This window comes from Petromyzon marinus, chromosome 3, assembly GCF_048934315.1.
Source record: "Petromyzon marinus isolate PM22_M1 ecotype Great Lakes invasive population chromosome 3, UKy_Petmar_22M1.pri1.0, whole genome shotgun sequence".
Taxonomy (NCBI): domain Eukaryota; kingdom Metazoa; phylum Chordata; class Hyperoartia; order Petromyzontiformes; family Petromyzontidae; genus Petromyzon; species Petromyzon marinus.
In genome coordinates, this window is record NC_133669.1 from 2,065,958 (window position 1) to 2,092,619 (window position 26,662).

The 26,662-nt window shown below is 49.5% G+C and overlaps 1 protein-coding gene across 1 annotated transcript in view; it reads right to left on the bottom strand.

The window, feature by feature from the left end:
* The window catches only part of IFT172 (intraflagellar transport 172), a 42,918-nt gene extending 16,868 nt beyond the window's left edge, over nucleotides 1–26,050 (bottom strand). The window contains exons 1-35 of the mRNA XM_032969794.2: nucleotides 25,735–26,050; nucleotides 23,322–23,465; nucleotides 22,622–22,734; nucleotides 22,139–22,178; nucleotides 21,744–21,809; nucleotides 20,978–21,057; nucleotides 20,740–20,827; nucleotides 20,430–20,644; nucleotides 19,967–20,090; nucleotides 19,380–19,475; nucleotides 18,822–18,983; nucleotides 18,499–18,552; nucleotides 18,173–18,276; nucleotides 17,364–17,449; nucleotides 15,911–16,023; nucleotides 14,956–15,123; nucleotides 14,197–14,333; nucleotides 13,617–13,724; nucleotides 12,642–12,726; nucleotides 11,621–11,713; nucleotides 11,258–11,335; nucleotides 10,778–11,026; nucleotides 10,201–10,279; nucleotides 9,784–9,904; nucleotides 9,124–9,268; nucleotides 8,410–8,499; nucleotides 7,218–7,315; nucleotides 5,934–6,069; nucleotides 5,444–5,560; nucleotides 4,181–4,323; nucleotides 3,710–3,803; nucleotides 3,472–3,536; nucleotides 2,879–3,059; nucleotides 2,261–2,370; nucleotides 462–591 (exon numbers count right to left, since the gene is read on the bottom strand). Of these exons, the coding sequence (XP_032825685.2) occupies nucleotides 462–591; nucleotides 2,261–2,370; nucleotides 2,879–3,059; nucleotides 3,472–3,536; nucleotides 3,710–3,803; nucleotides 4,181–4,323; nucleotides 5,444–5,560; nucleotides 5,934–6,069; nucleotides 7,218–7,315; nucleotides 8,410–8,499; nucleotides 9,124–9,268; nucleotides 9,784–9,904; nucleotides 10,201–10,279; nucleotides 10,778–11,026; nucleotides 11,258–11,335; nucleotides 11,621–11,713; nucleotides 12,642–12,726; nucleotides 13,617–13,724; nucleotides 14,197–14,333; nucleotides 14,956–15,123; nucleotides 15,911–16,023; nucleotides 17,364–17,449; nucleotides 18,173–18,276; nucleotides 18,499–18,552; nucleotides 18,822–18,983; nucleotides 19,380–19,475; nucleotides 19,967–20,090; nucleotides 20,430–20,644; nucleotides 20,740–20,827; nucleotides 20,978–21,057; nucleotides 21,744–21,809; nucleotides 22,139–22,178; nucleotides 22,622–22,734; nucleotides 23,322–23,465; nucleotides 25,735–25,773 (3,951 nt within the window). The 5' untranslated portion in view covers nucleotides 25,774–26,050. The remainder of the gene's footprint in view (nucleotides 1–461; nucleotides 592–2,260; nucleotides 2,371–2,878; nucleotides 3,060–3,471; nucleotides 3,537–3,709; nucleotides 3,804–4,180; nucleotides 4,324–5,443; nucleotides 5,561–5,933; nucleotides 6,070–7,217; nucleotides 7,316–8,409; nucleotides 8,500–9,123; nucleotides 9,269–9,783; nucleotides 9,905–10,200; nucleotides 10,280–10,777; nucleotides 11,027–11,257; nucleotides 11,336–11,620; nucleotides 11,714–12,641; nucleotides 12,727–13,616; nucleotides 13,725–14,196; nucleotides 14,334–14,955; nucleotides 15,124–15,910; nucleotides 16,024–17,363; nucleotides 17,450–18,172; nucleotides 18,277–18,498; nucleotides 18,553–18,821; nucleotides 18,984–19,379; nucleotides 19,476–19,966; nucleotides 20,091–20,429; nucleotides 20,645–20,739; nucleotides 20,828–20,977; nucleotides 21,058–21,743; nucleotides 21,810–22,138; nucleotides 22,179–22,621; nucleotides 22,735–23,321; nucleotides 23,466–25,734) is intronic.
* Between the last annotated feature and the right edge of the window lie 612 nt (nucleotides 26,051–26,662).

Below are 26,662 nucleotides of genomic sequence, written 5' to 3' on the forward strand. Positions count from 1 at the left end.
TCTTATTTGCGGCATCTCGTTTGCATTGTCTATCAAATTTATTTTCTCTTGTTTGTTCAATGAGTCTGAAGGTAATATTTACAAACAATTTTCTCGAGTCTTACACACACACACAATTCCACGCACGTATTGTGAGCAAAAGGAAACATTTTAATCAAGGACTTGTGACATGGCCACGAAGTGTGACGTCACCATGAAGATTTTAAATCCTTCCATTACCCACACCACTGTAGAACAGCACTCTGAAAGGAGTGTCATGAATTAAAATGGGAACCGATTGGCAAAGCACCGGGGTTTTGGTTCAATAAGTCAGCATTATGACTATCACCAGACTTTAAGGCACGATTATAGGTTTAAGGCCATGGATGATGATGATGAGTTGAGTGCTGCTCTATCGAAGGTAGAAGTTGGGGTAAAAGTCCAACGGCAGCGGGCTCGCATCGGACACGTGCGTCACATACCTTCACCCAGCACTTTTCCATGACGAGGCTGTTGCCCGTCGCCTCAACCCTTAGGTAGCTGTCGACGGCGCGCGCGTACTCGCCCGACTGCTCCCACTCGCGAGCTTGCTCCACCTGGCCCTCTCCGCCCCTGCGACGGCCCACACAGACGCACGGCTCTCTCAAACCCGCAGAGGGGCTGGCGGGCCGCACGGACGACGAACCGCAGGCCGCGGGGGGGGGACGTTAAACTGGGGAGTCGTCATCGTCATCGCCCATGGCCAGGTCACCCGAAGGGCATCTGATCTTGTCATATCTCGGAAGCTAAGTAGAGTTGGGCCTGGATAGTGTTTGGATGGGTGACTACCGTGCACATGCAGGTTATTGGCTGTGGAGCTATGTGGTGGGCAGCAGAGGGCAACCGAGTAAAATACATTGTTGTCCTGTGCTTCTATGCTCCCACTTGCAGGCTACCTTCATCAACCTGCACTGACCAGCGAGGTAATATATGGTCAAATAACCCCCATCACCTGCATGGTGTGGGGAAGCCCTCATCCAGCAGTGGACTGACCAGCATCACTGTCAATATATTACTGCCTATGCATTTAAATATGAGAAACGAATGGCAAGTTTTGTCCAGTCAATGACAGCAGAGTTTATGGGACCTCCTTTGCCAGTATCAAAATTTTGGAATAGGTTTTCCCCTTTCTGGCAATATTATTATTTATTGTTTCCCTTCGACGTGACTTTACCGAAAGAACCAAGAATATGAATCCCTGCAGTCACGAAAGCTTTAAATCAAAATAAAACAGGTGTTAAGATGTTAAAACACCAAACTGAAACCTTTTGCAAGGAATATTTTGATACTGGCAAAGGAGGTCCCATGATGTAGCTGCTCAACCTGAGCTCTCAATGTCCTGATAGTGGCATTGTCTTTGTGCTGTTCGCCTTTTGGCGTCCTCTGGTCTAACACTGTTTGAGGCTAGGCTCTAAAGAAAGCTGTCTCTGGTGTGGACCAATCAGTTTAAAAGACAATGCATATACTGTCAGAGCATGTTTTTTGTTTGTATTTTCACCACAAGTATATGTGATTAATGCAGACATGATTCCTTGCAAAAGGTTTAAGTTTGGTGTTTTAACATCTTAACACAACTGTTTCATTGCCAGAAAGGGGAAAACCTATCCTTATACAGCAGAGTTTGTTGAAAAATTGTGTTTGATGAACAACGATTGACAGGGCACAACCTCGGACAGTCGAGTAACCTCTGTAATCTGATTGGAAGCTGCCATCTCAGAGGGAGCAGCATTCAGATTAGTTTTTGTTAACAATAGGAATCCTCCTATATTCTTAGCTCTTTCGGTAAAGTCAGGTTGAAGGGAAACAATAAAATAATAAAATATATATAAAACAATAAAAATTCTCACGACGTTTCGACCATAACACAAACGGTCATGAGGGCAACCGAGTTCTTTCGGTAAAGTCACGTAGAAGGGAAACAATGACCGTTTGTGTTATGATCGAAACGTCGTGAGAATTTTTATTGTTTTATATATATTTTATTATTTTATTGTTTCCCTTCAACGTGACTTTACCGAAAGAGCTAAGAATATGAATAACTGCAGTCACGAAAGCTTTAAATCAAAATAGGAATCCTACCGCCACTCCTGCTGGTGACAATTGCACTACATTGCCCGGGCTTGTCACGGCCCTTCAGGTAAGGCCTTTTTTGCAGTGGGGCAGGCATCTGCTTGCAGAGCTCTGTGTAGGGGCGGTAGTTCGGGGAGAGAGATTGAGGGCCCTGGGCGGTGCAAGGCCTCACCGCGCGCCCTTGCCGGCCGCCTGGCTCTCGTACTCGTCCTGCAGCTGGCTCAGCTTGCCCGGAAGGTATTCCTTGCAGATGCGGATAGCGTCGCTCCACATCTGTGCCTCCTGTGCACACGGTATGCGGAGTCAGAGCGGAAGGCCTATCATGATAAAAAAACAATGCCTCTTCATTTGTATTGTAACTTCAAAAGTGATATTAAATTGCGGACTCTGTAGTTGTTGGTGAAGTAGAATTAACCAAGGCCATTCCTTCAGATAAGGATTTTAGAAGGCGATTAGATATGCAACTGTGGAGAGGGTATCCAAATAATAATGCATTTTATTAACCCAGGAAACCTACACATACAAGAGGAATACACAAACATTGAAAGGTTGGTGTAGATGGGCTCACAAACAAATTCATTCTCTGTACTTCCTTCTTCTGGCCACCTCACAGCCCATTTGCTTTTGGAGTTTCACAAGTCTGTGTGACCCACTGACCCTTGCCTCCAAGGCGCTGGATGACAGGCATGTGGCATGTTGCCTTGCTGGACTTGTTAAAGAGTGCCACACGGCGGTGCAAGATGCATACCGCCCAAACCCCCGACTAAGCACCCTCCTTGCCCGACGGCACCTTGTAGTGCTTGAGGGCGAGCTCGGGTCTCTGGGCGCGCAGCAGGAAGGCCTCGGCTCGCTGGAAGTCGCGCTGCTCAAAGGCGGCACGCGCTTGCGCCACTAAGACGTCGGACACGCTCGTGGGGTCGTGCGCTTCAGCCACGGCTTGAGCCGAGTCCCAGTCCTGGCTGTGGACATACCTGGAGATCCGTGAGCATAGTTCAACGATGGTTCACACACGGCATCGGCCACTCGGGCCAACGCTTATGGAAGGAGCGGTATTAGACCTTGACACAGGAGCAGCGTTGCAATGCACACTGATACATGAAGCCTGCAGAGCACTGTGATTATTGACAGAGCCAGACCCATACTTGTCCAGTGACCTAGCCAGTCCAGACCAAACGTCACAACCTATCCAGCCCAAACACAGCCTCGTGTTCATTAACTCGACCAGTCCCACTCCCGACATAGCCAGTGCCAGTCCAGTCTAATGACAGAACCGGTCTCATCAATTTTGATTGGCTATTGATCCTATCAATCATACCCCTATCCAGTATCTACAGACACAGCCAGTCCCACTGCTCTGATACAGATCAAACCTCCATCGCTTACATGAGAATGGCCTCCTTGGGCTTGCCAGCCTTGATGAATTCCACCTCCGCCTCCTTGTACTTGCCCTGCAGAGGCACGCCATACGGTGAGTGAGGCCTCCGCATCCTTCCATTCACTCCCATTAAAGTCAAGAATACACAAAAAAAACATTAATCAAGACGTATGCACTTTCTCCAGCACACAGTGGCAGCTTTGATCCGAGAGCGTCACGTGGCAGCGCTCGCGGTGGAGGGAATACCTCGTCCTCCAGAAAGATGGCGTGCTTGAGATGAATATCGGCCATCTTGCTTTTCATGGCTCCCCGCGCAAGGTCAAAGGCAAACTCGAAGGCACTGTGACGAGCACAAAACAGCGAGAGTCTAATCCAGCGACTCCATCTCGCAGGTCATGCGCAGGCACCAATGCAGATGCAACGCCCCCTGCGTCCAGAAGCCAGTATGGCTGCAACCGATTTAACCGATTTACGTAGCAAACTATAACCCACAAAAGAAGGCAGTGTGACTTAAACGTCTTAGTCAAAGCAGCTGCGTTAAACCGACATCTATCTTGTGGTGGGCAATGCGGCACCTCCAGATTCGCGCGGTTGGCTACGTATGGTGCGAACCAAGTTCAACATACACGCACATGCACGCAAACGCTCTGTTAACCAACACCGCGTGGCGCCCTGCGTGCTGTGCGCTAGTGGAGGCAGCGCGGGGGCGGTTGGCACCAGTTGTCGGCGGCGTAGTCGATGGCCGTCTCGAGCAGCCCGAACTTGGTGAGGAGCTTGATGGCAGACTCGCCGCCCAGACTCTTGGCCCAGAGGTACGCCACCTGCTTGTGAGCCGTGGGGCCTCCGTGTGACTTGGCCACCTGCGCCACAGCAACAGCGACCAACTTCCACGGCGGTTTGGGAAGAAGCACCTTGCCTCATTCATGGGTAACCCGCATGGGGTGACTGAAAATAACATGGCTCGAGAGACCAGCAAGTGGCGCTACAACAAAGGGTGAGTTGTTCTGTTGGAATCATATTGTGTTTTCCGCAAATTAGATGCAAGAGAAAATCCACAGAAATGTAGACTTTTTTTGGGAAGATCCAGAACAGCTTGGACAAAATGCGTACAGAGTTTTACGCATATTTCAACAGTTAAAGAATCACTTGCAGCAAAAGCCATTTCTAGTGATGGTGAAACGCCGTCTGCAGTGAATAAGTGATTTTAGGAGAGAAATACATTTCTAAAAGGTGGGGATGTCAGTGTAAAATATCAATGAAACTTTAAGGGAACAATGTGAATGACCATAATTTCACCAAGGTCACTCTGCTTGATGCCAGGCTTCAGACGATTCTACTGCCCCTTGTACACCCACTATTGTGTTAAGGTGAAAAGGTTGACTGAAAGTATCTGGAAATCTCTTGTGTGACCATTTACAGACCCACAGGGTCACAAAAGTTCTGCGACAATTATTTATCTTTAGGCGTGATGTTGACAACACACTGTGGAATGAAATTACAAGATTAAAATGGGAAAGATGAAGACCAGGGGTCGGCAACCTGCGACTCCACAGCCACATGTGGCTCTTCACAGAATGGAAGAACGTAATCAACCAGGTAGGGTGTTGACTGTTATGTTAGCCGACTCTCTGTGTTGTATAGCATTATCTTTCGAAGTTTACTAGGTTTGTATTCTCTTTCATTTGTACATGATGATGATGATTGCTTGTGTTGCAATCGAAACGTTGTACGCTATTATTTAAATTATTTTTCTTTCTACATGACTTTACTGAAAGAACGTATTCACGTGCATTGCGGCTCTTGAAATGTTTCGTTTTGTGCCAAATAAAAAAAAAATGGCTCTTTTTGTTATTTTGGTTGCCGACCTCTGGTCTAAGATGTAAAGAAGATTGAGACGCAAAAGAGGACAGAGAGCCGAGAGAGGCTGCACGAGTCTCTAGACCGAGCAAGGCAGGGACACAGCACATGGGGGGAACGCACCCTGTAGGCCTCCTCCCAAATGTCGGCACTGCGGTACATGTTGACGGCCGCCTTCCACTCCTTGCCCTCCAGGTAGTGGTACTCAGCCTCCCGCAGCTGTGCATTGGCCTCCAGCTCCTGTGCGGCACGGGCGTGCGGAGAGAGTGGACGCAGAGCAACGGAATAATGTGATCGGTAGGATGACTGGACGCGCATACGCGAATGCGTGCGTGTGTTGAGTGCCTGCAGAGGAACACCTCAGCCTTAAGTGGGAACCCGAGGCCATATTCCCCCATCTCGGTGAAACCCCTGAAAGGCATAATTTTTTGAGATTTTCCCAAATGTTGTGTGATAGTGACACAGTCCTGCATTTAGAATTAACTTTTTTTTTTACAAAAATTTACATCATTCGAAAAATGTGAATCGGTGTTCATAGGTGTTTGCTAAAAGTGCGTGCTCCAAGCAGTCCGTGCGACTGAACAGAGGAATTATTTCGTCTGCCGTGCCACACCTTGGCCAGGTGGAGGTGCGTGTCGGCCAGCAGGTCCTCGTGATACTTAGCCACCAGTCGCACCATGTCATCGAAGCGCTTCAGCTTCTTGTACATGGTGATGGCGAGGTCGGGCTCGCCCACCGTCACGTACAACCTGCCGTGGGCACGGCGTCGGGGAGGAGGGGGCCGGCACACACACAGTGAACGCCGGGGCGGGTGCACCGACGATAGACGAAATCAAAATTCTTCACTCTGAATAATTCCAAAGGAACTAGTTGAGAATCTGTTGCTCAGCAATGGAAAATAAGAGACGGCTGTCAAGTTCATCCTCTTCTCACAATCCTGTACCTAGAGGACTAATAGTAATCCGCTTTTTTACTAAATAAAATGCCAAGATAACATGTATTGTGAGGTTTTTTTTTATATTCTCTAGGTTTAAATAATATATATTGGCGAAAGAATTACACTAAGAAACACTAATTGAAAAGTTTGAGCAATTTTAAATTAAGCATGTCAGTCTTCTGTAGTATCCATAATGAAGGTTTTTTTTGGGTTATATCACGTAAAAACAGATGTGTCCTTAACCCACTACCACCCAACACAGCTAATGAGTAAGGTTTGTCACATAAACCAAACATGCCAATTAGTTACTACTTTAGCACATCTGTGTGTTGGAGAGTAAACCCTGAACATTTACAATTTGAGTATGACGTTTTCGCTGGTGATTACCACCAGCTTCATCAGGCTATTTTCCATAATTGTGGGAAGTTCACACTGGACAGACCTTTATCAGTGTGTGCAAATTCCAAATGTCCTGTTGAAGCTGGTTGCAATCACCAGCGAAACGTTATAGTACTCAAATTGTAAATTTTGTGGGTTTACTCTACAACACACCGGTGTGCTGAAGTAGTCACTAATTCAGTTTAACACGTAGGCTTTCACGACTCATATTATCCATAATGGAGCTTTTTTTGGGTTAGATCGTGTGAGCCAATCAGGTTCGAAGACATAAGAGACAACATCACGTTTATCTCTCTATTTAAGAACGAAACAGGATTTCTCCACAAATCTGGCTTTCGCCTGATGATGCTAGTTGTAATTACTGGCGAAACGTCGTAAATGTTGTGGGTTTACACTCCTACACAGGTGTGCTGAACTAGTAATGAATTGGCATGTTTTGTTTACGTGACAAACCTTACTAATTGGCTGTGTCGGGGGGTGGCGGGCTCAATGGCATTTATATTTAAGTGATCTAACCCTATAAAAACCTCAATTTTAGTGACTAATTGGCTGGAGCCTCACCTCTCAGCCTCCTTGTACTTGCCCTCCTTCTCCAGCTCGTGCGCCTGGTTGATGTAGAGCGTGCCCACCTCCTCCTGCCTCATGCACCGTTTCGCCAGCTGGGCAGCGTGCACGAGCGTTGGGAGGTTCATGGTGTCAGACGGTTCAGAGGTCGGGGGTTAATGTAAATAAGAGTTGAGGGAAGAGGTCGTGCGTGCAAATTTCTTGGGTTTTGAGTGATGGGATCAGCGTTTGATTTGCAAAACAATATTAAACAATCATCACCATGTTACACGAAAAGGTAATTGGAAGAAAACAAATCACACGTACTCATTAAACAATGGCCAGATGGCACTGTTGCAGTCACCTCGACTTATAATTATCATCATCATTGTCAATCCATCCGAGGTCAATTAAATGAGAACCAATCTGCAGGAAGAGACCAGTGGCCATTCTACGGAGAGACCGTCGCCCACCATAGAGAGTGGAATTCTAGATTGAAAGCAAATTTTCGAAATTAAAAACTAATTTCTTTATAACTGCTTTTGTGTTTAGTTTGTTGTCATTCCTCCGCACCTCCGATTAGTACGGTTGGCTACGTACTGTGCGAAATAAGTTCAACATACATACATACAATTGCTTCCATTACTTCAGGACTGGCGAGGGAGAGAAGTGCGTCCTGTGTCACGCTCTCCATGGATTCGGTGACTGTGACACACAGTGCCCATGATACGCGGCGACTGTGACACACGGTGACTGTGACACACGGTGACTGTGACACACGGTGCCCGTGACATACAGTGCCCGTGATACGCGGTGACTGTGACATGCGGCGACTGTGACATGCGGTGACTATGATACACGGTGCCTGTGACACGCAGTGCCTGTGACATGCTGCGACTGTGACACGCGGTGCCCGTGACACGCGGTGCCCGTGACACGCAGTGCCCGTGACACGCGGTGCCCGTGACACAGTGCCCGTGACACACGGCAGGTGTGACGCGTGGTGCCTGTGACATGCGGCGCCTGTAACATGCGGCCCCCATTACACGCGGTGACCGTGACACACAGTGCCTGTAACACACAGTGCCTGTGACACACGGCAGGTGTGACACGCGACGACTGTTACATGCTGCGACTGCGACACGCGGCGCCTGTGACACGCGGTGGCCAAGACACGTGGTGACCGTGGAGATAATTGGGTCCACCTCACCCTGTGCGCATTCTCCCACTGTCCGGCCTGCGTGTACATGTCGATGGCGTCCTTCACCCTGTCCGCCTTCACGTAGAACTGCTCGGCCAACTGCAAGAGTGAGAAGATAGCGGCGGCAGCAGCAGCAACAGCAGAAGCAGCAGCAGCAGTTGGGCACCATCAGCATGGACCTTTGACCTTGACTGGACAAGCACTTATTTTTTTTGTCTGGCGCCTCTTGCTCTCATATTATGCTTGCACTGTGTTTTCGATTCGCGTGCATTTCGTTTGCAACCATTAAATACCTCATTTGTTAGTCGTTCAATATTCCTTAAGGGCCCTGATGGACTCGTTCAATGCAAAATGTTGTATTTGGTTGTTGTTGCTGCTGTGCTCTCGCAGCACCATGGATCTCCCATATAAAATAGCTAAACTAGATAAACGGGACCTCATGGGTAACAAATGGAATGAACTGAAACTTATTCTTGCATCTTTAAAGTCTATGTGCAGATGAGTTAGGCGTCTCTCCAGCGGTGATGTTTACACATCTCACCAGGTACTCATTTTGAGGCTGAGTCAATCGAGGGAAGGCCCAGCACCGGTCCAGATAATCGTCACTGGTGGTGGCGAGAGGGAATAGAATTCGGGTCGCCGGGTTCGTAGTGCAGCGCGCTGACCGCTACTACACACTATCGCTGCCCACGCATGCACAGACACAAACACGCAAGCAATCACCTCGTAGTCCTGCACGGAGGCGTAGTGCTGGGCGATGCGGACGTAGTACTTGCCGGCCGTGCGTTCGTCCTGCATCTCCAGGATGCTCGCCGCCTTCTTCCACTGCCGCGAGCCCATGGCCGCCTCCAGCGCCTTAGCCGAGCACCTGGCGCGAGGGCAGCCGAGACACGTGAGATGAGGTCGACTCAGTCTCCAATGAGTACCTAGTGCGGTGTGAAGTAAATATCGCCGCAAGGGAGACAAAGGCGGCTGGGCGTGGCGTTGGCCACCCACCCCTCTCGTGTGCCGTGGCGGCTTTCATAGGGGGCTTGCTAACAGCACTTGCCCCAACAGTCTGTTCTGGACTATGGGAGGAATTTTTGTCTTTGTAGAAAGAATGAGCGACGTGACAAGGGAGCCGTGTTTTGGTAGTGAGAACACGTGACAGGTTTTGCTGTTTGGTACCCGTGCACCGAGTGCATGGGTTGCCTGGGTCGAGTTGGGATAACAGTAAGGTGCGGAGTAGTTGAGAGCAGTGGGATAATTTATAAGGAGGGGTCGAAATATATCATGTATCATATTGCTTCACCAACACGCACTGACCAGCGTAGTAAAGTATTGTCGAATGACGACCTGCAAGGTGCAGAGGTTTGTGAAGGTGATGATGATGATGGCAATCACCCCGCCTCAATGTAGTGGTTGATGGCTGCGTCCAGCTGCTTCTGTGCCACCAGGTGGTCGCCCCACGCCTCCTCCAGCTTCACCACTTCGGCCGGGTATGCGGAGCGCGCCAACTCCACCGCTGAGACAGCCACCGTCACCAGCACCATCATCATCACCAACAACAACACGCGTCATCATCACAGCCACCATCACCACCATCAGCCTCCTCCACCCCCCCTCCAATGGATTACTCACAACACACTACAGTGTTACCATCTGACAACCATCGAGGTGGGGTTGTTTTGCCAGGCACCACCACCATCATCACCGCCACCAGGCCACCAACAACAACACAACCACGATCATAAAATATTCTTCTGTGTACTAGTGGATACATAGCACAAGCCATTATCATAACAAACACTTGTTACGCACCTTTGCGAAAAGAGCAGCCCTTTTTGTAACAATCCAGAGCACGCTTGTAGTTCTTGGTCTTCTCAAATAAGTCACCGGCCTGCATGCAAGACATACGCATCAGTGCAGCGTTGTAGAAAACACCACTACCAAGTAGGGGTGTAACAACTCACCCCCAGCCCGGTGAGAGCGCGGCGAGAGTGCGGTGCGACTGGTGTGAGTATCGTGAGCGTGGCTCGGTATGTGTGTGTGCCGTGGTGTGAGTATAGTGAGCGTGGCTCGGTATGTGTGTGTGCCGTGGTGTGAGTATCGTGAGCGTGGCTCGGCATGTGTGTGCCGTGGTGTGAGTATCGTGAGCGTGGCTCCGTATGTGTGTGTGCCGTGGTGTGAGTATCGTGAGCGTGGCTCGGTGTGTGTGTGTGCCGTGGTGCGAGTATCGTGAGCGTGGCTCGGTATGGTGTGTGTGCCGTGGTGTGAGTATCGTGAGCGTGGCTCGGTATGTGTGTGTGCCGTGGTGTGCCGTGGTGTGCCGTGGTGTGCCGTGAGGGTGCGGCGAGCACGGCGTGGCGCGAGTGCAGAGCCAGGCAGTACACCCCACCCTCTCGTGCAGCTCCGCGCGGACGAGCGCGCTGGCGACGCGCGCCACCAGCTCCTCGTTGCCCAGCAGCTCGGGGCGCGAGGAAGCGACGCGCGCCGCCGCGGCCGGGAGTCCGGCCTGCAGGTAGAGCCCCACGGCGCCCACGGCGTCGCCCTCGCTCTCCCGCACCTCGGCCGCGCGTCCGTCCTGCCCGCTCACAGTGAGCCACTTCACGTAGCTCCGCCGCAGGCTCTCCAGCTCTGGGTGACCCTGGGGGGGTGGTGAGGGATAAAGGGATGAGCGGTGAGGGGCCAAGGGGTGTGTAATAAGGGGGTGTGTTAGTGAGGGGTGCAGGTTGTGAGGGATGGAGAAGAGGTGTTTGTAGCGAGGGGTGAGAGGTGAGAGGTTAGCCACCGCTAACGTATGTTGGCAGGTAACTTGGTTTGTAGCTCAATATGCTAAGTACTACGCTACCGCTCCACACGTATATAACCAACCCACCTTAGCCTCAGCGACAGCGATGCACTCATCCCACATGTGAAGGTTCTGGTACATCTGCATAGCCTCCTCGATTGCATTCTGTCGTCAACAGAGCACAGAAAATCCATGAGGCAGGACACATCACAAGCAGGAATGATGGCCGGTGGTTGAGACATCCAAAGTAGAGATCATGTCCGAGAGGATATTGACTGCAGAGAGATGGAGCAATTAAATCAGCTCATGTGCAGGAGCTATGCAGATTATTTCACTGTCTGCTGGTGAGGGATGGCGACGGCTCAGGAGGACCTTCATCCAGCAGTGGATAGATCATGGCTGACGATGATGCGCAGGGAGGTGGCATGCGGTCCAGGCTCCAGGACTCACCTGCTCGAGGAAGATGCTCTCGGCCAGCTTGTACTGCTTGTCGAGCATGGCAAGCCGGGCTCGCACACGGTAGCTGTCGGTCCCATCACCGCCCTGCACATGCCAGTCATCCACTCAGCACAATGAGAGGCCTTTCCGTTACCCACGACCAGCGCACCAACCGTTACAATGACAGTCACAATCATGTCAACCACGACAACTTCACCTACACCCTAAACTAAACAATGTTTTTTATTTTACCAGATAAGGCCCACTAAGCTAAATAGCTCTTTTTCAGAAGCGACCTGGCAATAACAAATGATAGCTCAACGAAGTGGCTTATCATGTGGGAATTTCTAGCAGCTGAATACTCTAAACGCATGTTTCTAAATTTGGAGGTAAAGACCGGAGGACTTAGAGAAAAATCCACATGACCACCGGGAGAAAACGCAAACCTCAAATATACAGCAGCAGGCGTCAGGGTCGGGATCGAACCCACGAACTCCTGTATACCAGGCGAGGTAGTTAACATAACATCACCGTGGCACCCATAATCGCATCTAGCCACAATCATGTAAACCACAACCGCATCAAACACGACAACACCGAGCCACGACCAAGGAAATCACAAGCGTGACGACTATTTAGCATTTTACAATGACGGGCTTTTCCTTTCCCCTTGTGTGTGCAAGGTGGTGTATTAGGCATGTAACAATTGGCCCCGCTTCGCTGCGATGCGATGAATTGTCACAATGCAGGGTCACAATTTAATCGTGTCAAATTTTTTTCTATCATTTGTTCTGTCTTTGTTGTACAGTTGTGTCCGCTCCATTATCCCGAATGTAATGTTAGCCCATCGCTTGCATATCATTTTCATGAATCGTCACACAAGCACAGTTTAATGTGTTCATCGTCAGCGCAATAATTGATTTAAATCGATTAACTGACGTATCGTCACATGCCTATTAAGTTTACAACGGCACCAGTGGCGTTTGAATAAATCGCAGCTCAGAACCTCGTTGCCAGACGAAGTAGCACTCACAAACTCCTGGGCATCCAAGTCAGCGATCCGATTGGTTTCGCGGAGGAACTGCACCTTGGCCATGTCTCCCAGCGCGGCAAAGCACCTGGAGCAGAAGCAGAGACCCAGGGACTCAAACCCCCAACTCGCGTGCCGGTGTGTGTGGCCGCTGAACGCGATGAGCCACTCCGCTCGTGTGTACCGTGTGTCGTGATGTAGCAAGGACCACTTTGTGAGTGGAGGTTAGGGGACTCCAGCGTGGTGGTATGATGGAATGTCTGAAAGTCACACGGTTGTGACTTAAAAATTATATTTCTAATTAACAAAACATCAACCATTACAGATATCCATAATAGAGTTATTTTGGGCTAGATCGCGTAAATATATAAATGTGTCGTTAAAACCCACCACCCGACACAGCCAACTAGTAAGGGGTTGTCACGTAAACAGAACGTGCCAATTCGTCACTAGTACAGCACTACACCGGTGTGTTGGAGAGCCAAGCCACAACATTTATAATCAGAATACGACGTTTCGCCAGTAATTGCAACCAGCTTCATCAAGCGACAGCCAGATTTGTGGAGAAGTCTTACTGTAACGTTCCTTATATAGAGGCGTAGATGTGGTGACCACGCTTCTGTGCTCTTGCGCCACGTGGGGGGGGGGGATTACTGAGGCAACGTACCTTATGAATTATGCGAGCCCTTTGAACTTGTCCTTCCTGTCTATTGTGTGTATTAAATAGCCCTTACTAGTTGGCTGTGTCGGGTGGTGGCGAGTTTAAACGACAGATTTATATATTTACGCGATCTAACCCAAAAAACTTCTTATGGATGATATTGGTCGCGAAAGCCTACGCGTTAAACTCATTACAGATAGGCCGAGTAGTATTCTTCAAAAGAAAAGCTGTGTGTTGTTTGAATTGTCTCCCTGTAAGCTGTGTGGCTATGGGCTCACTAAGCTACAGAGGTCAGGTTAACATCCCTTGCCCCCCACCTCTCAGCAATGTGAAGCTGTCGAGCTTCCAGAGCCAGGCGGCCAAGTGTTCTCCACATGGCCTCCGCCTCCGGTCCCATCTCGAGTGTCTCCAGGAATGCCACAGCCCTACCGTCACGCAGACACAACCATGATACAACCACAATCGCAGCCACGTCAAATACCACCACGCAGACGCAACCATAATACAAGCACACACAACCACAGTGAATACCACCACTACAAAGACAGAGATCCCCCGTATAGCTTTAACAGACTATTGATTCAAGTGCTGTTAGTGAGCACCTATGAAGGGCCGCACGTCACACGAGGGGGTGGGTGGTCAGCACCACGCCCGGCCGCCTTTGTCTCCCGAGTGGCGATGTTTACACACTGCACCAGGTACACTTCAACAACCACACAGTCATAACTATCACAATAACCACAACCACACACAGCCAAAACCCTGTCAACCACAACCATGACAACAGCACCAACATGACAACACACAGCGACTACCATGTCAAATCCCGACTGCATCACAACTGCACCACACCCACGCAGCCACGCCACACCGGAGCGCTGTCAGGGCACGCCGCACCGGTCGTGATCGCCGTCGTCGATGGCGGTGCCGAACTCGACGAGCCCCTCATCGAGTGCGTAGGCCGCGGTGCCCACGCCCTCGCTCACGACCACCTCCGTCTTGCCGTTGTTCTTCTCCACGTCCACGATGTCTCCCTGGCGCGAGGAGGAGGGCGCAGGCACGCAGAAACACGACGGCCGTCACGTCGCTTCTGACCAGCACGCATTGGGGTCACCAGGGCCGTGTCCAACGTAGCGCTTTGCAATGAGGGCTGGATTTTCCGTGACTCCTTGTGCGTACAAGGTAGTGTGCTAGGCATGTAATGATGCAACCCCCCCCCCCCCCCCAAACAGCGATTCGATTAATAGATTCTGCAGAATTATGGAGGAAAAATGTAACTTTGGAGCAAGAGAAAGGTGTTAAAGTTATATTTGAATGGAGGGACAGCTGGTGAGGAGACCACAGCAGAGAGGGGAAAAGTCTTCCAAGAGACATTGTCACAGGCAGAGGATAGCTTGTCTTGAACCTGTCCTGTGCATTCCCTAGATTGACTCAGACTTACACGAGTACATTCTTCTGCGAGTGAACATCAGCATCCGGTGACAAAGCCAACCGGCCGCAGTGCTGATCACATCATCCCCTTGTGTGCTACGCCAGCCTTAATCGGCGCTGACTAAACAGCATTTGCTCCGACCAACTATACAAATGCACGTGGGATGTTTGCCTTTATCTGTACATGTTTACGTTTGTGTGCGTGCGCGTGCCAAGGAGCCACACCTTGATGGGAAACATGGTGACACGCTCAGGGGCGTCGATGTTGTACCACACGCACAGGTTACCGCGGTTCTGCGCCACCACCACGTCGCTGGCCGGTACCCACTGCACGTAGGCACAGTAGCTGAGCAGAGTCGTGTGGACCCCACTGTCCACGTCGTACAGGTGCAGCTGTGAACGAGGACGCAGCATCCGCGGGAGCACGTTTACATCCCCGAGGCGACCACGTGTACCCTGATGTGATCTCCGCACCTCCGATTAGCACGGCTGGCTATGTACGGCTTGACATCCGTACACGCATCTCGCGTACCCTTGTGCAGTCCATTATGTTGCCACGCGCACCGTGGTGTCATGACCTTCGCCTACAACCTCGTTCTGAGATTGTGGTCCTCGCGCCAAATGCTCAACGGATCACTCACTCTCCACCCACACACGCACTGCCGGAATATATTCATCGTCGTTTTCACGCCAATGCAGTGATGTTACTAGTGCACCACGGAGGTGCGTGTGACAGTAACTTTGAAGACTTTTATCTAATTACCAAACCGTTGAATTTGTGTCAAACATCTGAGTACTTACAGCATGGAGTCTGCTTCTACAAGAACAGTTTTTTTTAGTGATGCTTTGCTATAAAAAGAGAATGGACAAACATCCCATTGCAGCACCCAACTGTAAGAGTTTTGAAAAAAATAATTAAATGACATTTGTATTTATTTCTCTATAGGCAAGCAAAGATACGCGCACTTCTGACGTGTGAGTACGATTCTCAGCTTTTATTATTACGCTTATGTTACCCAGGGAAGACTGAATCTCATGTCTGGGGGTGGTGCTGCTGCTGCGCGCAATTACATTTGAGTAAATTGGAGGTATATTTTCAGCACTGGGATATTTTCGGCCAGTACGATTTATGACGTATGAAGAGTGAAAGTCTACCCCCTAGCGTTCGTATCCAGCTCACCCGCAGCTTCTTGTCGCGGAAGAGCAGCTTGCGGCCAGTCTCGCTGAGCTCCAGCCAGTCGACCTTAGTGTCGTGACTCAGACTGCCCAGAGCACACCCTGACACCAGGTCGACTGCACACGTACCGTGCGCGCACATACACAGAATTAATTGCACGTATGTATGCTGAACTTCTTTTGCACCGTACGTAGCCAACCATGCTAATCGGAGGTGCGGGGGAAGGACAACAAATTAAACACAAACCAAACCTAAAGAAATTAGTTTTCAATCCAGATTTAAAAGTACATAGCTCCAGTGGTTTCCTCATATCGGAAGAGCGTTCCAGACATCAGAATCAGAATATTTTTGGTTCTTTCGGTAAAGTCACGTAGATAGAAAATAAAAAAAAATATTTTCAATTTATTTTAATTTTATTATTTTTATTTTCTATCTACGTGACTTTACCGAAAGAACCAAGAATATTCATTCCTGCAGTCACAAAAGTTTTAAGTCAAAATTTAAATCAGAATCAGAATATTTATTTACACTGGAGGAATACAATGAGCTATAAAGGTATTTTTTACAGATGTCCAGTATAAATATATATAGTTAAGTACAGTACAAAGACAAAAAAAGATCCCCTGTATAGCCTTAACAGACTGTAGGGGCAAGTGTTGTTAGCGAGCACCTATGAAGGCCGGAACGGTACACGAGGGGGTGGGTGGCCACCACCACGCCCGACCGCCTTTGTCTCCCCAGTGGCAATGTTACACACCGCACCAGGTACTCATATTAGGCTGAGTCGACCTAGGGGAGGCCCGGGACCGGTTCAGATAATCGTCACTGGTGTTGGCCGTGAGCAGGAATCGAACCCGGGTCGCCAGGTTCATAGCGCAGCGCGCTAACCGCTACACTACCGCTCCCCACAAAGTACAGTACATACACAGTTACGTAGACATTTACACACACACATAACAGAGGAATGAAAAATAATTAGCAGTTTTTTTAACAGGAAAGGTCTCAAATTTTTATTTAAAGCTTTTGTGACTGCAGGGATTCATATTATTGGTTCTTTCGGTAAAGTCACGTAGAAGGGAAACAATAAAATAAAATTTTTAAATTATTTTATTGTTTCCCTTCTACAATAAAATAATTAAATAATGCTTTTATTCTTTTATTGTTTACCTTCTACGTGACTTTACCGAAAGAACCAAGAATAGGAAAGGTCTCGTTGTTTCTGCCAAATGGCCTTCTTTGGAAAATATTGAGGTTTACAGAAATAAATTTAGATCAGATACACGTGTCAATCGACACCCTGGACACATTTGCAAATGAGATGTTCCATCTCAAGGGATTTTCAGAAAAGAAAAATACAAGACATTTGTAAACACACACATATATATGTACACACACAATAATGCACACACACACGTTAAAAACGTAAAATAACAAAGATGAATATGAAAGGTCTCACCTATGGCGATGGTTTTCAAGTCAACGAGGTACGCCAGCTTCTTATTGTTCTCCACCCCTCGCTGCTTCCGCTCGTTCAAACGCACGCTGTTGAGGCACAGCAACAAGCCAGTCCCGATCGCACCACATGCTGGGCCTCTTGACATTGTCCTACCATCTGGATTTCAATATTTTACTTCCTCGCCAGCCTCTGAGTGCCACCCCAATGTCTGTCTCATTAACCCCTTTCCCATTCCGATGATGTACACATACGTACATGTACATCATCGGAATGGAATTGGAATAAAAACTTAAATAAAACTTTATTGGTATCTAGGCTCCCACAAGGCCATGCGGGAGAGCACGTGGCACAGTTTGGCGCCAGCTATCATAAAGTATGGTCGTGTCGCTACAGTTATCTGCGTTGAGTACAATGTCTTTAAAAACAATGGCGCTATGCCTCTCTAAATAAAGTTAACGCTAAACCGCTTGCACGTTCCGAGATTCAGCAGTGAACAGGACCCCACCCTGCAACTTGCAGTCATCTCAGAACAGAAAAGGGTTAACTTGCCATCCTCCAGCCTGTACACGTCGTCATCACACCCATCACAACCTCTTTTTCCTGATTACATCTACAATTATTTCTTGTCACGTCCCATTCCAAACTTTCAAATTAATTATCCTATCCTGCCATGTAATTCCTAGCATCCTCCACATGCACCTATGAAAAAGGACGGAATCTCCTTTTCCATGATGATGTTGGTGAGATGGATGGCAAAAGGGAACAACAGTGATGATGTTCGCGACAAAGAGATGGATGCGAGGCCTCACCTAATGAGGTGTGGGTTCATAAACTCTGTTCGTACGGAGCCCAGGACTTCATTGCTTCCATACTCCACAAGGGTCAGCTCACCGGCATTAAACACCATACACACCTGCATTCACCACACACAGATCTACGGTTAACACCATACACACCTGCATTGACCACACACACAGCTACCATTAACACCATACACACCTGCATTGACCACACACGCGCATCTAAATTTGAACATCAAACACACTTGCAATGAACACCATAAGTATGTACACTGAACAACATGACCATAAAATTATGCATAATGCATTACACTACGGGCCTCTCTTTTACTTACATTTTCATTTTCAAAGAAAAACTTTTCATTTCCACCAGAGCCCTGCCACGCAATCTAGGAATGAAAAAGAAAGCACCAGGAACAAAATCACATGCCGTCTCAGCCGATTGTGGGCAATGCAAAATTATTACAGCATTTGTTTAATCGCCACAATAATGGAACATTTAAGTCCATCGACGAACGAGCAATCCGGATCGACGTCCTCTGGTAGCATTTACTTAAAAAAGATGGGCACGAATGAGACCCCGAGACTTAGGGAGGAGATTCCGTTCGCCACCGTCCCAATGTTTGATCTTCCACCCCAAAGCCAGCAGCCCACGCACCTCGCTGAGGCGGTTCGTGGAGAGGTCGCCCAGCAGCAAAGTGTCAGACGTGTGCGCCACCAGGTAGCGATCCTTTCCCATAATCTTCACTTCCTCCACCTCGTAGCCCAGGTGAGACTTGAGGACGGCGCGTGTGCCTGTGGACAGGTTCTTGACGATCACCTGGTGTCGGTACATACAAACTCGCTGTTACAGACCGTCACTGCACGCACTATTAGACCATTGAGCAGCTCGCAATCATCACAATACACAATTGTGTTTTGTTCCTAAGAATACAAACATATGGCTCTTATATTGGAGGTACAGATGAGTAGTCACATGTAGATATTGTGACGGCAAGATGTTGTGACATCCCCCCACATATGCCTGCGAGCACACCGCTAGATTATCACATGGTCCACTGGACATATAGATGAAGAACTCTACTGTAAACCACAATTGGTTGAGAAATTATCATTTTATTCCATGCGCTCTGCTAATAATTATTATTATTATCAGAGCGCATGGGGTAAAATTATTATAATCAATTTACGGGAAGGCCTGAAGAGCACCTCTTACCTGGCTCAGACCGACGTACGTCATCTCAAATTTGTTCTTGTAGATGGAGCGTCGCAGGCAGCAGTCAAAGAGCTCCACTCCCCCACACAGCGTGCCCTGCCCAGGAAAAGATGGCTATGAGGATGCCGTCACACAAAAGATGAAGAGTGTGCGGCACAACAGAGCTCCATTCTGCTGCTGGTGCTGACATGTACACATTGTAAACATAACGTTAATTGTTTTCGAGTCTGTCAACCTACTGACCTTCTGGGCTAATGGAATCCAGCAGAATTTGTTTAAGCAAAAAAACTCTGGACCGGTTTCAACCTTGTTGGTCTCATGAGCGCATGGGAGGTGATTAGCAAGGGCACTCCATCTTAACAATTAGGCCCTGTTCGGCTAAAAAGAAACATATTTATAAAACTAATTGTGTAACTTTGTAGATCATTTTGGGGGCACTGAAACACCATCATCATCAGCAACGCTCAGTCCACTGCTGCATGAAGGTCTCCCCGAGGCTGTGTAATATACGCTGTGATATGAATCCCCTGTGCAGGTTTCCCCCCCTCTGCTTGCACCGCGCGGCATCGTGCGTGAGCAACGCGTACCGCGCACAAACGGGAGCCATCTTTCTTCCAGGCGAGTGCCGTCACCGTGTACATGTTCTGGATCTCCTTGGGCTTGGCCTCGTCCCACGCTGAGCGCCGCGGGCTCCAGTTGTACACGCGCAGTCTGCGACGACAACGGCGTGCACACACACTCTGGGTGATGGACTCGCTCACATTTTTTCATCCTCGCAGCAGCGGCTTTTGACTAGCCATCAAACAAAGATGGTCACTGCACCGCGCGCTTTCAGATGCGCCTCTGCGGCCGTCTGGAACGCTGTTCCTTCAAATATTAGGAAGCCACTAGAGCTGTGCACTTTTAAATCTACATTTAAAACTCGTTTCTGCAGAACTGATTTTGTGTTTCATTTGTTGTCCTTCCGCCGCAACTCAAGATTCGCATGGCTGGCCACGTACGGTGTGAAAGAGGTTCAACATACATACGTACAATGAGTTGAGAGCTCACCGGTCATAGCTGCCAATGACCACGGACTGGGTGCTGGGACTGGCGGCCGCCACCGTGAGCTCTCGCTCCGTGGGGTCGCGGCTGTAGTCGAACGTCTGCAGCGTCTGGCCCTCTCGCCCATACGCTACCACACGCCGGTCACAGCCCCCCGCCAGCGGGCCACTTGCGCCCCACGCCAGCGCATACGGGGGGCAGCTGTGCGTCACAATCTTGCCCTGTGCGCCACGGCGATACGTGTCACCTCAAATTCCGCTCACGTACGTTAAACACGTGGGGAGTGGGGGGGGTGGGAGGGGTTTGTAACACAGACCTGGGACTCTCCGGAGCCCTCATCGTCAAAGAAGTAACGCACGATGGTGCCGTCAGCATGCCCAGACAGGATTCCTTTACCTGACGAGCTGAAAAAGAAATCACAATCACTTATATGGCCTGTTGCAACCAATGAGATTCACACTACTGTTTAAATTTACGCTTTTATTCAGATTTACACTTCCGTTATATTATAACGCATGCGAGCAGTGGCACCGACTTCATTACATGTTGCTTACTTTGCGGTCAGAGACACGACGTAGGAATCTGCTCCGTAGATGGTGGAGGATTTGTTTGTCTTCACATTGGCCAGGCGCACCTGTGAGCAATGAAATGCACGAATCACCGCGCGGAACTCCCAAGTTGCATGTTAAAGTGTCGGAGTGTAAAGGGACAGTTGAGAATATGCTGTACATGACTACATAATCTTATCTTAGAAAGTGAAATCAATAAAACATTTACGCACACACGTCAAAGGGATAGGAAGGCATTGTGATATACAAACATTTTGTGCACACAAATTATACATTGTCGCGAACATGCATATTTATTATGACTTCAAAAGGCAACTCCATTGATATGTTAGAGAAGATTCCCCAATGAGTGGAAGAAATGTTATACAAAATATTGTATATCTTATTGGTTCTTTCGGTAAAGTCACGTACGTGACGTACGTGACGTACGTGACTTTACCGAAAGAACCAAGAAGATGAATCCCTGCAGTCACGAAAGCTTTAAATCGAAAAATATTGTATAATTTTGCAAAAGGGAACCATCATATGATCTAATATGTAATCAAGTACGGTTTAGTTGACAATAAGTAGATTAAGTGGATAAAGTGAGTGCATCATTAATATCATTGTGCAGCGATCTGTGGGGAAACTATACAAGAATAAAAGTGGATTATTCAGTGCTGCTAAAAACCACGTCAGTGTTAGGGGCAGGACGTCTCCCTGTGCATTACTGTCGACAAAGTGAACCCAATGCATGACCGGCAGCCTTTACCTTTCCTTCAGCGAGGCCAAACACAATGGCATGTTCCATGGGCCATATGAGAGCAGTGACAGCGCTCTGCAATCAAAACATTCCGCAACCATCAGCCAATGCCCTGCATGCAGCGGTGACCAAGTGGGTAGCGTACTGTTACTATGAAACAGGTGAGCCTGGGTTTTATTTCCAGCCACGGTTAAAATCAGCAGCGAGTGATATCCAAACCAGTGCTGGGCCCTCCCCGCCTTCACCAACCCACACTGACCCAGCTTTGTGAAAAACGGTCAAAAAACACCATGACAAACACTGTGTGGGGAGGTCCTCATTTAGTAGAGAATTGACAAAGAGGTGCAAATTGTCCAATAGGAGAGCAAAAGACATGACGTTGAGCAAAGCACACGAGGACTTACGGTTTGAACGAATTTGTTGCAAATCACTTTCTTATCTCCCCTGCAAAAACGCAAAGATCAGATATTTTGGAATTAAGCAATGTAAGATCACACTGGTTCACTGAACAAAAGAACATTCAGTATTGAATAATGAATCAGTTTTGTGGCACGGTAGCAGGGCATTTAGCTCACAATGGCAATGCTGAGGTCAAATCCCGGTCAGGTTTCAACTGAACCCATAATCATTTTCAGTATGATAAAACGAGGACAACAGTGGTTTTGCTATAGATTGACTGGAAGCCGTCAAAGTAATGTGGAATTTTACCACTGTTGCAGGACAATAGATAGAGTACCAACCCATGCTCATTTGTGCAGATACTTTGACTTTGCTCAAATACTAATTTCTTGGTAAAGGATCTCTTGGGGACCCAAACTAACCAAAGTAAAGCATGCCATGTGCGAGGTTCTAACGTTGTGCGTATAACACCAGGTGACAGCCCTCACCACTCCTCTCCGATCTTGTAAACAAAGATGATGTTGTCCGTCTGCCCAACGGCAATTTTTGTGGAATCCGGAGAGAACGCCATTCCTTTCACCATGTAACTTTTCTTGCCGTACTTTATTTCAAATAAACACATACACAGTAAGACAAAGTAACAAAAATATTACAATGGAGACTCGTGGCAGTGTGGTACAGCGGTAACAGGCTATCTGGCTCAGCGGTAATGCGAGCGGCTCACAATTGGGAGGTTTAGAGTTAAAATACCGGCCAGGGGTTGATTCAGCCCACCATCCCACTGGGCTCAATAAATGCAGCACCACTTTGTGGTGAATCGGAAGGTTGCGAGTTAAAATACTGGTCGGTGGTCGACTCAGCAATCTCAGCAGGTCGATCAAATAAGAACCGTACTACTTTGCGGTTGTGCCATATGAATCGACTCGCTCCCACCTGAGGAATGTGTAAATTTCACCACTTGCTCAGGACTATAAACAGGCGGAAAAGCAACTTCTCAGTGATTGTTTCACTTGAGAATATCTATGTGACTCGGCAGTGTCATGGGCGACACTGGGGGTTGGGGGGCCGCTCGCTCTCTGTGGTTCCGCGGGGGTGGGCTACACTAGGGGTGGGGGGGGGGGACACTTTGTGGGTGGAGGGGCGACACTGGGGGTTGGGGGGCCGCTCGCTCTCTGTGGTTCCGCGTGCCTTGGCGTCGGTGGGTTTTGTAGAGAACTTGTCGCGCCGCTCTCCGCTCTCGTCGTACAGCAGCACCACGCGGTCCACCGTGCACACCGCCAGCTTGCCGTTGTTGGGCGCCCACGCCATGCACGTCACCTTGGCCGCACCGTTCTGGCAGCAGCAGCGGCATCACCACCACCGGAGCAGCGTGGTCATTCGCCGTGGATGCACTCGCGTATGCGCTGGGCACGTGCTCAGGGTGATGTTATTATCTTACACAGAGTACACAGAGCAATGTACTGCACTCACCTACACATATACAGCACAATCTATCCATTGAAACATATTGGACCTACTCACAAACAGAACGATGTTCTTCTTTCGTATGGATGATGTAGATGCAGAGCAAGAACTACAATTTCACATTCACAGAACGATGAACCTACTAAACACATGCATGGCAGCAGTATATGATGTACAGAGCAATGTGTATTTCACACACACACACTACTTTGCACAGTACTAAGATGTAAAGTCTCCTTGGCCCGGATGTAATGAAGTACGCACACGGCGCCCTGTAGCAAAGCTCATTCGTGCTACTTCAGTGGGCAGGTGAGGGGACAACGAATGTCAACAGAGGGGAGTTTGAAATCCCGGGGGAGGCTGAGTCCATATAACTGGGCCCTGTGGTGCATGATTCTTTAAACTATACATTAAAATTAAGTTTTATTTTTATTCTACCAGGTAAGGCCCACTGTGCTATATCGCTCGTTTTTAGAAGCAACCTGGCCACAAATGATAGCTCAACTAATTGGCTTCGGGGCCGTCCATAAATGACGTCACGCACCTCGTGGGGGGGGGTCAGACATTTGTGACGATGTGTGACGATGGGGGGGGGGTTGAGAAATGTGACGTCACATAAAAATGCGCAACTTTAAATAAATATAGACAACACGTTCTACTTGATTAAATATACTTTTTAATGTTTTCTCCTACACCATCAGAGTGCAGCGCCACATTAAATACGCACTACAATGACAATAGTTTAATGCGATATGAACAGGGGCGGAGCCAGAATTTTGACTTTGGGGGGGCTGACTTCAATATTCTGAGATATCCAGTGTTTATGTTTTCCAATGGGCGCCACAAATGTATAAAACAAATTTTATTGGATTTGAAGGCGGAGTTTATTAATAGATCGGAGCCGCTGATGTGGCTAATAAGTTCGATAAGTTCGAAAGGCTGCCGCTCAAGCAGCCTGCAGGGCAGCACGAGGTGGCAGCACGAGGTGGTAGCCTGCAGGGCAGCACACAAAGTGGCAGCCTGCAGGGCAGCACAAGGTGGCAGCCTGCAGGGCAGCACACGAGGTGACAGCCTGCAGGGCAGCACGAGGTGACAGTCTGCAGGGCAGCACACGAGGTGGCAGCCTGCAGGGCAGCACACAAGGTGGCAGCCGGCAGGGCAGCACGAGGTGACAGCCTGCAGGGCAGCACAAGGTGGCAGTCTGCAGGGCAGCACACAAGGTGGCAGCCTGCAGGGCAGCACGAGGTGGCAGCCTGCAGGGCAGTACAAGGTGGCAGCCTGCAGGACAGCACACAAGGTGGCAGCCTGCAGGGCAGTACAAGGTGGCAGCCTGCAGGGCAGCACAAGGTGGCAGCACACAAGGTGGCAGCCTGCAGGGCAGCACACGAGGTGGCAGCCTGCAGGGCAGCACGAGGTGGCAGGCTGCAGCATTTTGCAGCAGCCGAATATCCGGTTATCCCGATTACCGACTTTCACAAAATTTCAGGGGGGGCTAAGCCCGCGGGGCTAAGCCCCCCCCCCCTAGCCCCCCCTGTGGCTCCGCCCCTGGATATGAAGCATGTTTAATGTTTTTGGGGGGAGCAGAGCTTTGTGACGTCATATTTGAGGGGGGGTCTGACTTTTTGTGACGCCGTGTGACGAGGGGGGGGGGGGCAAAAATCGGACAAAATCGAGTGACGTCATTTATGGACGGCCCCTAAAATATCACGTGGAAATGTATAGCAGCCAAATACTCGAAACGCGTGATGCTGATGCTAAATGTGGAGGGGAAACCCGGAGGATCCGGACAAGAATACACGCGACCACGGGGAGAGGGACACGCAACCTGCAAATATACACCAGGCGTCAGGGTTGGGATCGAACCCATGAGCTGCTGTATACCAGGCGAGGTAGTTAACATCTCGCGACCGTGGTTCTCTTGAGGAAGATGCCTGGGAAGGGTCCTTGAGTAACCGGATCTCCCTGGGAGTGCCTGGATGTGGTTCTCTGCAGGGTCCCTGGTGAGGGATCCGTGGCGATGATTCCTGGGGCACAGTCCTTGGGAACACATGTCCCTGGCGCGCATAGACCGGGTCCGTGGAGAATGATCCCTCAAGCAAGGAGGGCCCCGGGGGACGAGGCTGAGCCCCCTTCTCACCTGGGGCGTCAGCAGCGTCTTGAGATGCCGGAGCTGCATGGCCGCTCCTGGGTGAATCTGGGGAGTCGAAAGTCGTCACGCTCCTCCTCGCCACTGTCGCCTGGAAACTCTCCACCGTCTCTTGTCCACTCCTTCTGGAGCCTCTCTCGGCCCTCCTCTATCTCTTCCTTCACTCTGCAACAGCAGTGGCAGCAGCAGCGGCGGCGGCGACTCCTGGGCCGAGGCTTCGTCTCCCGGTGACGTCACGACGCGTGCTCAGCGACGCGTTACCCTGGCGACTGGTGACGTGATGACTGACCCCTCCTTTCCCGCCAACATTCACCCTCTCTCGGTCACGTGACGCCCCCCTCACCACGCCCCCTTCTCACGGTCAAGTGACCCCCCCTTCCCTCACCACTTTACTTCTCTTTTGGTCACGTGACTCACCCCCCCCCTCTCAGTCACGTGATCCCCCTCTCCCTCCCCACCAACATTCCCCCCCCCTCCCATCACATTCCCCCTCTCTGGTTCACGTGACGCCCCCACCACCACACCCCCTTTTCTCGGTCACGTGACACTCTCCCACCACCACATTACCCCTCTATCCGTCACGTGATGCCACCCCCTCCCACCACATTACCCACCACACACCCCCTCTCGGTCACGTGACGCCGCGCCACCACATACCCCCCCTCTCACGGTCACCTGACCCCCCCCCCACCAAGCTTACCCCCCTCTCCACGTGTCTTTGAGCTGCCAGTACCGGCCGGCGTTCATCAGAGGGCGGTGGTGAGGCAATGTCTGTGAGCCATCCGGCTCTTGAATCGGGTGCAACCGCAACAAACAAAAACACGAACAAGAAAACATTAAAGTGACTATGTGACTGTGCAAACAGAAAATCCATGAAAAAAAACAGCAAAATATTCCTGAAATAGCACCGTACACCAAC